Here is a 15004-nt window from a genome sequence, read left to right on the forward strand (position 1 = left end):
CACGGTCATTTTTGTATTGTTTATTGTTTTGTCGGCGTCATTCTAATAAAAAGGAATATGTACGCTCACCACGCTGCGCTTTGGTCCAGTTCTTTCGATGGCCGTGACAATATCAATGCATTTCTGAATAAAATAAAGCTGTCTCTCTCCCTGCATTGTATCATGAACATTTCAGCAGTAGCTGGATATGTAATGAATTCGGGGCCGTGATTGAATCATGCTTGACATCTGCACAATGTCAGTGGGAGGGACCGTTCATGTAAATAATGGTAAATGAGTGATAGTTCATGACAGGCTTAGCCATGCTGTGTAAACAGAGGGTAATGTCTGGGTAAAGATGTATGCAGCTCCTCTGCTTGTGTTATTTGGTGTCAGCAATCATACGTGGGCTAAAGTTCTCTTTTGTTCAAACGCAAATCTATATTAATCTATACTACAACATAAAAAAAGCACATTGTGAGTCATTTTTCGGCCTCAGAATCCATTTGCAAAATAAATAAATATTAATGAGCAGATGAGCTGGTTCCCACAGTGCAACACAAACAGCTCCAGCTGTCAGTCCATCTATCAACTCTCCATGTATGTGCTCTGAAGGCTTCACGGCTGTTTGCTCAGGTCCACCCCACTGGCAATCCAAAGTAGGGATGAGTTGGCAAATAAATAATTTGCATTCTGTCTGTATGCAGAGTGCCTGTCCACATGCAATTCTTGGATGCTCTTCTGGACAGGCATAAGACTGCCAAAAGTATTCAGATTTACTCTCTGGAAACAACATCTGTAACTCAAACAAAAACCTGCAATTTCATTGGATTCATAATTAATTTCCCAGCTTACATCAGGATCTATAACATGCACATGCCTGCTTTGGAAATGGGCTCAGTTCATTTCTCTCCATGTATCACATACAGGCTGCCGTACCTAAGATTATATTTTACATATTTTTTAACATAGATTTTTTTAACCCAGTTGGCTTGGATATCCGAACCAGCGGTTCTGGCCCAACGCTCCTAAACGCTAGTCTAGCTGCTGCCCTATATGAATAAATGGAGATAAAAATGCAAGCACTAAAAATCTATTTGATGTCTGAATATTATTCTTCCGACACTTTGACAACAAAGGTGAGGGAGCAGTTGGGAGAGCATGTGATGTACTACGGTAACCCTGAGAGGAGTAAGGGAGAGGAGGGAAAGTGAAGCTGAGCCGTTTGAGGGATGACCTGCCAGTGTGTCATCAGAGCAGATTTCCGTTTGCCTAGTGGCTATATGACTCTAATTAAGCAGCACATCTTTCCTGAAGAACATATTTAAAATGTATCTGGAGCCTCTATTAATCAGACTCTCTCTCTCTCTCTCTCTCTCTCTCTCTCTCTCTCTCTCTCTCTCTCTCTCTCTCTCTCTCTCTCTCTCTCTCTCTCTCTCTCTCTCTCTCTCTCTCTCTCTCTCTCTCTCTCTCTCTCTCTCTCTCTCTCTCTCTCTCTCTCTCTCTCTCTCTCTCTCTCTCTCTCTCTCTCTCTCTCTCTCTCTCTCTCTCTCTCTCTCTCTCTTAGTTTAGTTTTAATTAAAAGTCCCCTGGAATGTCTGCTCAGTCGTGACATTTGCAGTTTATGAAGTCCCTAAACACCTGTCAATTATCTTCCCAGAAAGACCTGGGACAAATCACTAGGCAGTCAACCAGCCTGCCAAACTAATCACATCTGCATTCACATCCTGTGGCTGGCAAAAGTGGTTATATTTTTTTTTAATGCTTTGTTCCTTCTTTCTCTGGAGAATCATTCACATACAGTAGTATAGACTCTGAGAGCCACCTGTTTTGCTTATTGTAGCATGACTTTCTTAAATACTTATTATCATAGCTACTTCCTATGCCTATGCCTATTCCTATGCCACTTTATATAGTGTTTTCATACCCTACATTACTCATCTCATATGTATATACTGTAATCTATACCATCTACTGCATCTTGCCTATGCCGTTCGGGCATCACTCATTCATATATTTTTATGTAGATATTCGTATTCATTCCTTTACACTTGTGTGTATAAGGTAGTTGTTGTGAAATTGTTAGGTTATATTACTTGTTAGATATTACTGCATGGTCGGAACTAGAAGCACAAGCATTTCGCTACACTCGCATTAACATCTGCTAACCATGTGTATGTGACAAATAAATTTGATTTGATTTGATTTGCTCTTCTGCCAGGTATCAAACAGAATTAAATATTTATACCATTCCCTGTGCTCCTTCCTTTGATGTCTTGTCTTTTTTTTTTAACTATGTTTTTTTCTAACCCTAAAGAGACTTAAGTTGTCACTCACCCTAAAGAACTCCTTAGTGGAGCCTGAGTCTAGGGTCCCGTAGGCAATCTCTGTCTGCTTGGCCAGGTCCTCAGCACTCTCTATGGGAGACACCATCCTCTCCACTGTGAGGAAGGCAGCCAGGTTGGCCGTGTAGGAGGAGATGATGATGAGGGTAAAGAACCACCACACACCCCCCACGATTCTGCCCGACAGAGACCTGAGAGAGAGGGAAGGAGGAGGACAGAAGGACGTGAGAGCAGGGTGCTCAATCCTACACACTGACAAAGGGATGGAGGCTGCCATGCCTTTGGAGTCCACTGAATCCTGTTTAGAGTCTGTGTATCTGCAGTCTGGGTATCACACACCACGTATTGACATAAATGCATCGCCTCAGAGCATTGCCACGGAATGATCTTGGATTTATGTCAAATCTCACCCACATACCTCAACGATAATGCTCTTCACACAGAGAAAAACATGGTGTTGCTGTAAGAGATGCTGTACCCGCCTGGTTGCTCTATGATGCTTGCCTTGGAGGGCTGTGTTGTGGCTGAATGACACCACACACGAACACAGCAAGCAGAGGTTATTGTGCATCTGCTTCAATGAGGCAGACGATCCCCATTGGCAAGGTAACTACTAACCTTAAGCTTACTGTAGTCTATCACGTAAACTGATACTCCAAGCGGGAGAGTGACATTTACTAAATCGTCTTCATTAAATCCGTGTCATTGACTCTTTGGCATTTTATGGGCTCTTCAAATAGTACCAGACAGAAATGAACTCGCCATAGAATGTTTTGTGTTTTTTTCTGGTATTATGTTACAAGGATTAAATTGCTTGCATTTTATTTAGAGGGGACTTTCTCCTACTCACATTGGAGGCCACCACTCAGCTTTCAGTACACAACACACTTTAATTCTTGAGTAATGCTTCAAAACAAAAATTATTTTATCATGGAGACAGCAAGGTAAAAATAACAGGAAGGAATCCGAACAATCCATGCTTAAGTGTTGATGTCAGAGGACTGTTACCCACCCTATAACCCTATAGCACTGTAGCACTGTAGCCATCACTATTCAGGTGAGACTGATGCTCAGCTCTGATCAACATGGCCTGGACCACTCTCTCACTGATCTTCATTCAGATGGACTAGAATGGCCTGACATCCCAGACAAGATGAAGAGGGACAGCTTGAACAATGACAGTCCCCCGAGAAGGAACAAGGGACACACCACAACAGTGATGATGAGTGAATAGATGGACTGATTGAATGAAAAGAGGGGGGAGAGGACGTGACTTTTTGTCTATATAAAAAATAATGAAATGAGTCATGAGGTGGGGCAGAATCAAATGCTGTTAATGTGCTTCATCAGAGTGCAAATGCATCAAAATGTCTTCCACTTTAAATACATTATATGCACCAGGCTGATGACCGTAAAATGGGACATGCAGCAAAAACACGATAGCCCTCCAAGAGTCATGGGGAATAGGGGAAACTACTCTCGGATGTAATGACCCTGTGCATTTTACAGTCCCCGGTATGGTGGATATAAGTTATTTTATGGATGCGATGCATCACTGCTAGCATGCAGCCTGGAGAGAACAAGTGAAGAATGGTGGTGGTGTGTTTAAAGAGTATGAGGGAGAGATCGCGTGTAGGTGGATGGGGTGGGCTGGAGCGCAAAAAAGCCAAGACCAAACCCCAAAATAACATATATGCACCATGGCATTATGGGAGTTGTAGTGATTATGACCATAAAATGCAGAGGGATGGTACAGTATGTAGATGATAGGATGGCTGAGTTTGAGGTGACGGAACATGGAGTACATTAACCAACCTTGGCGAGATATCGCATCCTTGCTGCATGAAGGCGCCCAGGGAGAACCACAGGCTATTAAAAATCCCAAAGTCGTTTGGTGGGTCTGGAGGGCTCTGGGGGTCTTTGGCCTCGTCGTTTTCGTCCAGATGCCACTCATAGGGGCTGAAGCGGCTGACCAGGAAGAGCACCACGCTCACGCCGATATAGGCAAACACTATACACATCCAGATCTCATAGGCCAGCGGGTCCAGGAAGGAGAACACGCCCGGCTTTGACTTTTGAGGCTTCTTTATCATAATGGAGATCCCCAGGCTCATAAAAGGCTTAGAGAAGTCTATCACCTCCTCTCGTACCAATGTTATAGTTAGAGGAGCCACTGCTATATCGGCTCTCTGGAAACATGGGAACAGGAGGAGGAGGAGTTAGTGGTTCAAAACAGAGCACAGGCACATCACATCAAACTGCCTGTGTTATCAAAGCCTGACTTTGACATTTTTTAAATAGAATGCCAATAAAAATTCCTTGATCAAAATCTAGTCATCAGGTATTTAAAAAAATATATCGTTATGGCTATAACGTATTTATAATGTATTGATGAAACCAATGAGTAGAGATGAATGGTAAAATGAAATGGTGGATTAGAATGCATGCAATATCAGATATGTTTAAGAAGAAAGTGAGACCCGCCAGTTTAAAATGGGCCAATCTCAGTTAACGTTAGTATTGGCTAATGTCTCTGCCTTAATCCAAAAGAGCCCATTACTCAGTCAGATCCATCAACGAAGTAGAAGGTATGGAAACAGGAGATTGAAGAGCTTATGCAAACAGCCCATGATATTTCAATCAGCCTGGAAAAATCAACTCCTTTATCAGATTGTCTTCCAAAGCCTCCTATCCTTATTAGTGAATATCTCAGCTAGGTAATAAATGTTCCCAGTGATAGCGTCTCAGTTCCCAGAGTCACAGCCGGACCGGCCTTGTCTTATAAATATATAAATGCCATACAAGGGCTGGGATTATCTTATTGAGGGTTAGGCAGAATCCCTGTGAAAAACACAGCTCCCAGCCACTCCTTGTCTCAATACAGTGGGGCAAAAAAGTATTTAGTCAGCCATCAATTGTGCAAGTTCTCCCACTTAAAAAGATGAGAGAGGCCTGTAATTTTCATCATAGGTACACTTCAACTATGACAGACAAAATGAGAAAAAAAAATCCTGAAAATCACATTGTAGGATTTTTAATGAATTTATTTGCAAATTATGGTGGAAAATAAGTATTTGGTCACCTACAAACAAGCAAGATTTCTGTCTCTCACAGACCTGTAACTTCTTCTTTAAGAGGCTCCTCTGTCCTCCACTCGTTACCTGTATTAATGGCACCTGTTTGAACTTGTTATCAGTATAAAAGACACCTGTCCACAACCTCAAACAGTCACACTCCAAACTCCACTATGGCCAAGACCAAAGAGCTGTCAAAGGACACCAGAAACAAAATTGTAGACCTGCACCAGGCTGGGAAGACTGAATCTGCAATAGGTAAGCTGCTTGGTTTGAAGAAATCAACTGTGGGAGCAATTATTAGGAAATGGAAGACATACAAGACCACTGATAATCTCCCTCGATCTGGGGCTCCACGCAAGATCTCACCCGTGGGGTCAAAATGATCACAAGAACGGTGAGCAAAAATCCCAGAACCACACGGGGGGGACCTAGTGAATGACCTGCAGAGAGCTGGGACCAAAGTAACAAAGCCTACCATCAGTAACACACTACGCCGCCAGGGACTCAAATCCTGCAGTGCCAGACGTGTCCCCCTGCTTAAGCCAGTACATGTCCAGGCCCGTCTGAAGTTTGCTAGAGAGCATTTGGATGATCCAGAAGAAGATTGGGAGAATGTCATATGGTCAGATGAAACCAAAATATAACTTTTTGGTAAAAACTCAACTCGTCGTGTTTGGAGGACAAAGAATGCTGAGTTGCATCCAAAGAACACCATACCTACTGTGAAGCATGGGGGTGGAAACATCATGCTTTGGGGCTGTTTTTCTGCAAAGGGACCAGGACGACTGATCCGTGTAAAGGAAAGAATGAATGGGGCCATGTATCGTGAGATTTTGGTGAAAACCTCCTTCCATCAGCAAGGGCATTGAAGATGAAACGTGGCTGGGTCTTTCAGCATGACAATGATCCCAAACACACCGCCCGGGCAACGAAGGAGTGGCTTCGTAAGAAGCATTTCAAGTTCCTGGAGTGGCCTAGCCAGTCTCCAGATCTCAACCCCATAGAAAATCTTTGGAGGGAGTTGAAAGTCCATGTTGCCCAGCAACAGCCCCAAAACATCACTGCTCTAGAGGAGATCTGCATGGAGGAATGGGCCAAAATACCAGCAACAGTGTGTGAAAACCTTGTGAAGACTTACAGAAAACGTTTGACCTCTGTCATTGCCAACAAAGGGTATATAACAAAGTATTGAGATAAACTTTTGTTATTGACCAAATACTTATTTTCCACCATAATTTGCAAATAAATTCAGTAAAAATACTACAATGTGATTTTCTGGATTTTTTTTTCTCCTTTTGTCTGTCATAGTTGAAGTGTACCTATGATGAAAATTACAGGCCTCTCTCATCTTTTTAAGTGGGAGAACTTGCACAATTGGTGGCTGACTAAATACTTTTTTGCCCCACTGTATATCACTGGCTTATTTGCATGTGAATGGCTAATTCATGGTCTGGAGGCTGTATTGTTGATGCAGAGAGGTGTCTCAGGGCTAATTAATGGTCTGGAGAATGTATTGTTGATTCAGAGAGGTGTGTCAGGGGTAATTATTGGTCTGGAGGATGTATTGTTGATGCAGAGAGGTGTCTCAGGGGTAAATAATGGTCTAGATGATGTATTGTTGATGCAGAGAGGTGTCTCAGGGGTAATTATTGGTCTGGAGGATGTATTGTTGATGCAGAGAGGTGTCTCAGGGGTAAATAATGGTCTAGATGATGTATTGTTGATGCAGAGAGCTGTCTCCGGGATAATTAATGGTCTAGCTTATGTATTGTTGATGCAGAGAGGTGTCTCAGGGATAATTAATTGTCTAGATGATGTATTGTTTATGCAGAGAGGTGTCTCAGGGGTAAATAATGGTTTAGATGATGTATTGTTGATGCAGAGAGGTGTCTCAGGGATAATTAATGGTCTAGATGATGTATTGTTGATGCAGAGAGGTGTCTCCGGGATAATTAATGGTCTAGATGATGTATTGTTGATGCAGAGAGGTGTCTCAGGGATAATTAATGGTCTAGATGATGTATTGTTGATGCAGAGAGGTGTCTCAGGGGTAAATAATGGTCTAGATGATGTATTGTTGATGCAGAGAGGTGTCTCAGGGATAATTAATGGTCTAGATGATGTATTGTTGATGCAGAGAGGTGTCTCCGGGATAATTAATAGATGATGTATTGTTGATGCAGAGAGGTGTCTCAGGGATAATTAATGGTCTAGATGATGTATTGTTGATGCAAAGAGGTGTCTCAGGGATAATTAATTGTCTAGATGATGTATTGTTGATGCAGAGAGGTGTCTCAGGGATAATTAATTGTCTAGATGATGTATTGTTGATGCAGAGAGGTGTCTCAGGGCTTGTACAAAGCCTGTCAATTATAACAGGGGATCATCTCGCTCTCTGAAGAGGCAGGGCTGTCATTTGGCAGAATGGTTGGTAAATGTTCATTATGACAGGAAAATGCTTTTTCATGCTAAATGAAGATGCCTTAAAACTGACAAGCAGATGTTTTTAATTTTCACTTCACAGTCTGGCTGTCATCTGTCCCTTAATGGCATCTGTCCCTTCATGGCATCTGTCCCTTCATGGCATCTGTCCCTTCATGGCATCTGTCCCTTCATGGCATCTGTCCCTTAATGGCATCTGTCCCTTCATGGCATCTGTCCCTTCATGGCATCTGTCCCTTCATGTCATCTGTCCCTTCATGTCATCTGTCCCTTAATGTCATCTGTTCCTTCATGTCATCTGTCCCTTAATGGCATCTGTCCCTTCATGTCATCTGTCCCTTAATGTCATCTGTCCCTTCATGTCATCTGTCCCTTAATGTCATCTGTCCCTTCATGTCATCTGTCCCTTAATGTCATCTGTCCCTTCATGTCATCTGTCCCTTAATGTCATCTGTCCCTTCATGTCATCTGTCCCTTCATGTCGTCTGTCCCTTAATGTCATCTGTCCCTTCATGTCATCTGTCCCTTAATGTCATCTGTCCCTTCATGTCATCTGTCCCTTAATGTCATCTGTCCCTTCATGTCATCTGTCCCTTCATGTCATCTGTCCCTTCATGTCATCTGTCCCTTCATGTCATCTGTCCCTTCATGTCATCTGTCCCTTCATGTCATCGGTGCCTTAATGTCATGTGTCCCTTCATGTCATCTGTCCCTTAATGGCATCTGTCCCTTCATGTCATCTGTCCCTTAATGGCATCTGTCCCTTCATGTCATCTGTCCCTTAATGGCATCTGTCCCTTCATGTCATCTGTCCCTTAATGTCATCTGTCCCTTCATGTCATCTGTCCCTTCATGTCATCTGTCCCTTCATGTCATCTGTCCCTTAATGGCATCTGTCCCTTCATGTCATCTGTCCCTTAATGGCATCTGTCCCTTCATGTCATCTGTCCCTTAATGTCATCTGTCCCTTCATGTCATCTGTCCCTTCATGTCATCTGTCCCTTCATGTCATCTGTCCCTTAATGGCATCTGTCCCTTCATGTCATCTGTCCCTTAATGGCATCTGTCCCTTCATGTCATCTGTCCCTTAATGGCATCTGTCCCTTCATGTCATCTGTCCCTTAATGGCATCTGTCCCTTCATGTCATCTGTCCCTTAATGACATCTGTCCCTTCATGTCATCTGTCCCTTCATGTCATCTGTCCCTTCATGTCATCTGTCCCTTCATGTCATCGGTGCCTTAATGTCATCTGTCCTTAATGTCATCTGTCCTTAATGTCATCTGTCCCTTAAAGTAATCTGTCCTTCATGGCATCTGTCCCTTAATGTCATCTGTCCTTTCATGTCATATGTCCATTCATGTCATATGTTCCTTCATGTCATCTGTCCCTTAATGTCATCTGTCCTTAATTCCATCTATCCCTTAATGACATCTGTCCCTTAATGTCATCTTTCCTTAATTACCATCTGTCCCTTAATGACATCTGGCCCTTAATGTCATCTGTCCCTTAATGTCATCTGTCCTTCATGTCATCTGTCCTTCATGTCATCTGTCCCTTCATGTCATCGGTCCCTTAATTCCATCTGTCCCTTAATGTCATCTGTCCCTTAATGCCATCTGTCCATCATGTCATCTGTCTCTTAATGTCATCTGTCCCTTAATGTTATCTGTCCCTTAATGTTATCTGTCCCTTAATGACATCTGTCCCTTAATGTAATCTGTTCCTAAATGGCATCTGTCCCTTAATGAAACATTAACCAGTTGGGGTTTTATGAAAGAAGAAAATGAGCTCATACTTACATGTAGTGAGTGGTTCATAACATACAGTAATCAATCTTTCAATTAAGATCTGATTTATGGAGATACATATGGAGAAAATCACACACCCAGTCAGTAGAGGATTGCGGGCCAGATCTGGTTGCTGGGTGGCACATATGGATCAGTGCTGCCACCGTAACAGTAATGGGCCAGATCTGGTCCGAATGTGGGAGATGCGACCAGGGCGAGGGCAGGCACACTTTGCTTATGAGCCAGCTCTGGCTTGTGATATGTGACCCTAACAAGTACCCGTAATTGCTGGGTCACTTTTGAATAAATGTGGGCCACATTCACCCTGCTGGGCAAGGTCTGTCCTTAGCATGCAGAAGATCTGGTTTAGGTGTGTAAACCAGATCTGGCCCACATACCTCAAGCCAGAGCTGGCCAAGCCCCCGTCCCTGTGTTGGTGACAGTGCTTCAGTACGTCGAGACTGTCACTTACCCCATATACCAGTTCACCCACCATCCCGTTCCACGTCTTGGTCTCTGGATCCCTTGCACCATACTTCCCGTCCGCAACTACTGACAGTTTGTATCTTATCCCCACATGTTTTGCAATTTCAGCAGCTAAATCGACACAGTAGCCTTCATATCTGTCATTCCCCTCCAGTGACAAGTAGTTTCGCTTGTACATCACATAAGGAGACTCCTGTTAATTAAACATAATGTTGAGTTTATAGCATGCACACATTCCATTCACAGAGGCCAGTCCTCTTTAACCTACATGCATACATGCATGGATGACACACACACACACACACACACACACACACACACACACAGACATAGACATAGACATAGACATAGACATAGACATAGACATAGACATAGACATAGACATAGACATAGACATAGACATAGACATAGACATAGACATAGACAGCGCACACAGACAGGAAATACAAACAGAACAGCATGGACAAGAAGCGCCATATGGAGATGGTCACACTGCATGTTGGGGTGTTGACTCGATCCACAGCCAAATGCAGCCAGATAGAGGCGGGGCCCGGCAGGGCCAGTGGGGACAGTAAGGCTTGTGACTGACAGGCTTTAAGGGGGAAGGAGTGGGGCTGGTTCTCTCAGCAGGATTGCTCATGCTAAACCCAGTTATACTCTAAGGAGGTAGGGGCCGGGTGGAGGGTGCATACGCTTTGCATCGGCTTACTAGGACAGGGGCAGGTTGAACGGGGATTGGGAGACTTTCCAGTTCATCAAGTAAATGGCAGTGATTGGCGAGGGATTAAAGTACTGGTAGTTCTTATTGCAACATCATCAACCACATGTCATCGATGAATGTGCTGGGAGGCTGCATCCTCCAACTAATCAAACCAACTCCTGAGCTTATTTTCCATACAGAATACACTGGGAGGAGTTAAAACACGTGCTTGGCTCGTCAAACACTGAGGTGTGGTTGGTTTTCTTTTAGGCTTGGCTCCAAAATCAAATGTGCCGGGAACGTAAGGGACGCCAGTGGGTAAAACAATGGTCAATTTCTTTCTTTCTGTGCTGAAGGTTTCTTTTCAAATCTCTGTGTTATTAGGACTGGGCTTCCAAAAGTCAAATACAGCTAATTCTGATGCAAAATGAGATGACCACTGTCAATTTACAATGTCAACAGACTAACGCATGATCACTATATGAGTGGTGTAACGATATTGCTCTCAAAACATTACAATGGTCCTACCATTTCCCTGTGTCTATCAGAAGTAACCTTACTAATTATGAGTATGATCATGACATGCTTACATCTAGATGATAGTGCCTGACTTTCGTATTCTGAATTTGCCTAAGATGAGGACATAATAGGCAGAGTCAGAAAGAAGGCCATCGTTTTAAATGTAAGATAAGGCTTACCTTATTTTACATTTAAAAAGGACCAATGTCTTCTTACTAACCGTATATACATCCATCATTAGTTTTATTAATCTCTCTGCTTGAAAAAAAATACCTTATCTATAATATCTCTAACTATCCCTGACCTTTGACCCCTAATATCTCTGGATTTTGGAGGAAGCCACAGAAGTTATACTTCAGTACAGAACTCGTAATGGTTGATCCAAAATAGATTTTAACAAGGGGATAAACAAACCAAAGCTTTTTATGTCCTCCTCAAATGGCAGTTATTTTGCATCTCCAGGGAGAAACAATTTATCATTACAGGTAGTTTTGTTGTATCTATCCCCGTCATCATTGACCATTTACTTAATGAGTAAGAAACAGGTTTTTACTTACGTACGTATGCACTGAATGTGTATTAGATGAAGTATATAGGCTCTAACTAGTTTCATTACCAAAGCCGTTATTGTGATGTCACTGCTACAACAGGCCACCGTAATATGGAAAATCAAAATGCTTTATCACCCACACGGATACAGTTGAAACACTCTTTGTGAATCGACTGTTTCAACATGTAGTGAGTGGATGGAAAGCAACTCAAAAGAAAATAGTTCTACCCTCCCAGGACAGAATGTAACAATGGACACCTTGACCTTGAGTGGCAGAATTTTTTAGAGGTGGAACATTTAAAATCTGCTTGGAAAGTGTACCATAATAGTAGTGACCACAATCGTTCGGTTTTCCACAGAAGAGGACTCGTTGGTGACCTGCGCATCCACAATAAATACATATTTTTCGTATTCATTCCAGTACCCGGTCTGAAAGTGACAGAAACATCATAGTTATTACAAGAAACATTTAAAAGACATTTGTAAGTAAAGCAGTTGGCAGGTGAGCAAGGTGAGCATGTCTGATGAGAGTCTTGGCCTGACGGGGGTATCTGATGATGTGTGAGATAAAAAGCCCTGTGCTGGTGCTGTGCTTGGAGATGAAGCTCTAACCTCTGCTACAGATACAGTGGGGGAAAAGAGCATTCAACTCTCAGCTAATCTCCGTCTCAACACCTTTACTGCAGCTGCACTGTCACTGGTCCATTACACAACCATACATTAGTACCCATCAAATCCAAGCATCAAGTCATTTTTCACCTAACTTTAAACCTAAATCCAATGAGATGGTGAAATGTTTTGTTGATTTCACGTTGAATTCACATTAGTTGACAACTTAACGTTGAACTGACGTCTGTGCCCAGTGGGATGCTCGTCGCACGCTGCTTGGCAATATTAGTAACGGAACAAAATATGGAATAAGTAATTTCCATATTAGTAAGTAATAGTAAGTAGTAAGTAATAGTATAGTAAGTAATTTCAGTTGCAATTTACAAAGTGAGGGCTTCTGCTCATGTCTAAACATTAAGCGTAAGTAGAGCTGCTACTAAAAATGTACATCTGACATCTGTGAATCTATTCAATAACTGCTGAGATTTACAAAATGTCTATTCCATTTCTTCCAGCTATCTGTTCTCCTGTTCTTTTTACTTTGTTTCTTTTCCGTTCTGTTGTATTCTGTTCTTTTCTCTGTTCTGTTCCTCTCCTACTGTTCTATTCCACAGTGCTCACTCATCTTTCACTGCAGATTGCCTCACAGGGTGTGTTGCAGTGGGCCAGATGAGCTGAGCTATGTGGACAGTGTGGGGGCACCTGCTTTTAGTGCCAGATTTTGTGGTCAGAGTTCAGAGCCAAAGAGCTACCATGGCGACAGCGTCAGAATTGTAGGCCAGTATGTGTGGGGGGTAGTGGCTAATATAATATCACTACTCCTGACAGCCTTGGCGTATCCCCTCTCTGGCCCCCTCTGCCCCAGGTATGACGGAGCATAAAGGGAGCATGCAGGGCGAGGTCAGCCCCCAGTGTCTGGAGCTAAATCAATAGTGTAGGATCCACTACAGGTGAAAGCTGTTAGGTAATCCAGTAAAACAGTCAGCTCTGCCCTGGTCCCTGTTCAGAGCTGTGTGAAGATCCCTATCTACATGGAGGGAATCCGGTTACATGCACACTTATGTTATGGAGTCATGCTAATGTTTAACTACTTAAATATTGAATGTGTAATTACTTGAATATTCATATTTTCAGTCCATATAACTGAGCTAGCTTAACGTGTACTCTCAGTTATAAAGAAAGAAAGAAAGAAAGTAGAAAGAAAGAAAGAAAGGGTACTGGTATTACTAAAACTGCATACTGTGTACTAATCCTATTACATACTATTCAGAACATACTGTTTAGTAAAATTGAAACAACAAATATCAACATTCTAGGTTTATCCATACTGAGAATGCATCATCTAATGTGCAGTTGTATTCATTCCCACCATTCATTCATTTTGGTACAGCACATCACCATATCTGATTATCAGCTGTTGTTAAACACACGTGGGTAAAAAAAACCAACTCTTCTCTTCCTTAAGTGTGCAGCAAATTCTACTAGATGAAAAGCCGAAATGAGTGTGACATCCTGGCATTTAAAGCACACTCAATTTTCACATACTTTAAAACTTACACCAACACCTACCCCAAATTCCTACTATTTAGAAAGCAAGTATGGGTATTGGAGAACATTTTATTATTCATTGTAATCCGCATGTTGAGCCACTGTGCTGTTTTCTACTTACCTTCTTGGGCCCCCCTACTTTCATCTCATACACATCGACGCTGTAGTTGGCTCTCCGACCAAACGAGTCAAACTGGATATTCCCTGTCATACCTTGTACCTGGACCTGCCACGCACACCATGACACAAGGAACCTCAATAACCTCCACACAACAACCACTTTGTGAAGGTTTGCTAGAAGAATTCAACTAAATAAGTAAAGATAGTCAAGATATAGTCAAAATATCCTACTATATTTTAAAGACATGGTAACAGGGGTACACCTGGGTATCTGTGAAGATCCCTCCTACCATTTTGAGTGCTCTCTCTATGTCAATGCCTTGGCTCCAAGGTACGGCTGGGTTGGCCAGGCAGTCCCCAGCGCTCCCCCTCCGGGACACGTCCACCCTCTGCCTCCGCAGGTACCGGAAGGCCTCTGCCAGTACCAACACCGCGTCATGGGTCAGCGCTGACGTGTACTGAAACACAACCACCACAGCAGATCATGACATTATAAGAGCAGTCCAAAGGCTACTTGCTGGTTTGTGTAATGAGCCCACTTACAAATAAAGCACAATGTGAAAAGGGAATAAATGGTAAAAATGAGTCTATCAATGATGAAGTAGGTACAGCAGTAGCTGAACAGCCCACTGCTACTCTGCCTCAAGGTTTGTTTCATTCAGCAGTAATTGGCGATTGGCAGTTAGTTCATACTGCTAGTTCATACTGTTGTACTTTCAAACAGAAAACCAATTTTTTCTCTTTGATTTTACTATTGCCTCACTGACAGTTTATCTGGTTAAATTTTACAAAAGCTTTTAAGTAGAATAGTACAGCCTTCTTTTTGACAAGTGAGTGAAA

At 42.6% G+C, this 15004-nt stretch overlaps 1 protein-coding gene across 5 annotated transcripts in view; it reads right to left on the minus strand.

The window, feature by feature from the left end:
• Positions 1–15004, minus strand: part of LOC139537319 (glutamate receptor 3-like) — a 104253-nt gene that overhangs the window by 19945 nt on the left and 69304 nt on the right. For all 5 annotated transcript variants that reach the window (XR_011667505.1, XM_071338492.1, XM_071338491.1 and 2 more), the window contains exons 7-12: positions 14455–14622; positions 14166–14270; positions 12209–12316; positions 10105–10311; positions 4140–4513; positions 2317–2515 (exon numbers count right to left, since the gene is read on the minus strand). Coding sequence is in view for 4 of the 5 variants with exons in the window: in XM_071338492.1 (XP_071194593.1) it covers positions 2317–2515; positions 4140–4513; positions 10105–10311; positions 12209–12316; positions 14166–14270; positions 14455–14622 (1161 nt within the window). In the remaining variant the exon portion in view is untranslated. The remainder of the gene's footprint in view (positions 1–2316; positions 2516–4139; positions 4514–10104; positions 10312–12208; positions 12317–14165; positions 14271–14454; positions 14623–15004) is intronic.

This window comes from Salvelinus alpinus, chromosome 13, assembly GCF_045679555.1.
Source record: "Salvelinus alpinus chromosome 13, SLU_Salpinus.1, whole genome shotgun sequence".
NCBI classification, from domain to species: domain Eukaryota; kingdom Metazoa; phylum Chordata; class Actinopteri; order Salmoniformes; family Salmonidae; genus Salvelinus; species Salvelinus alpinus.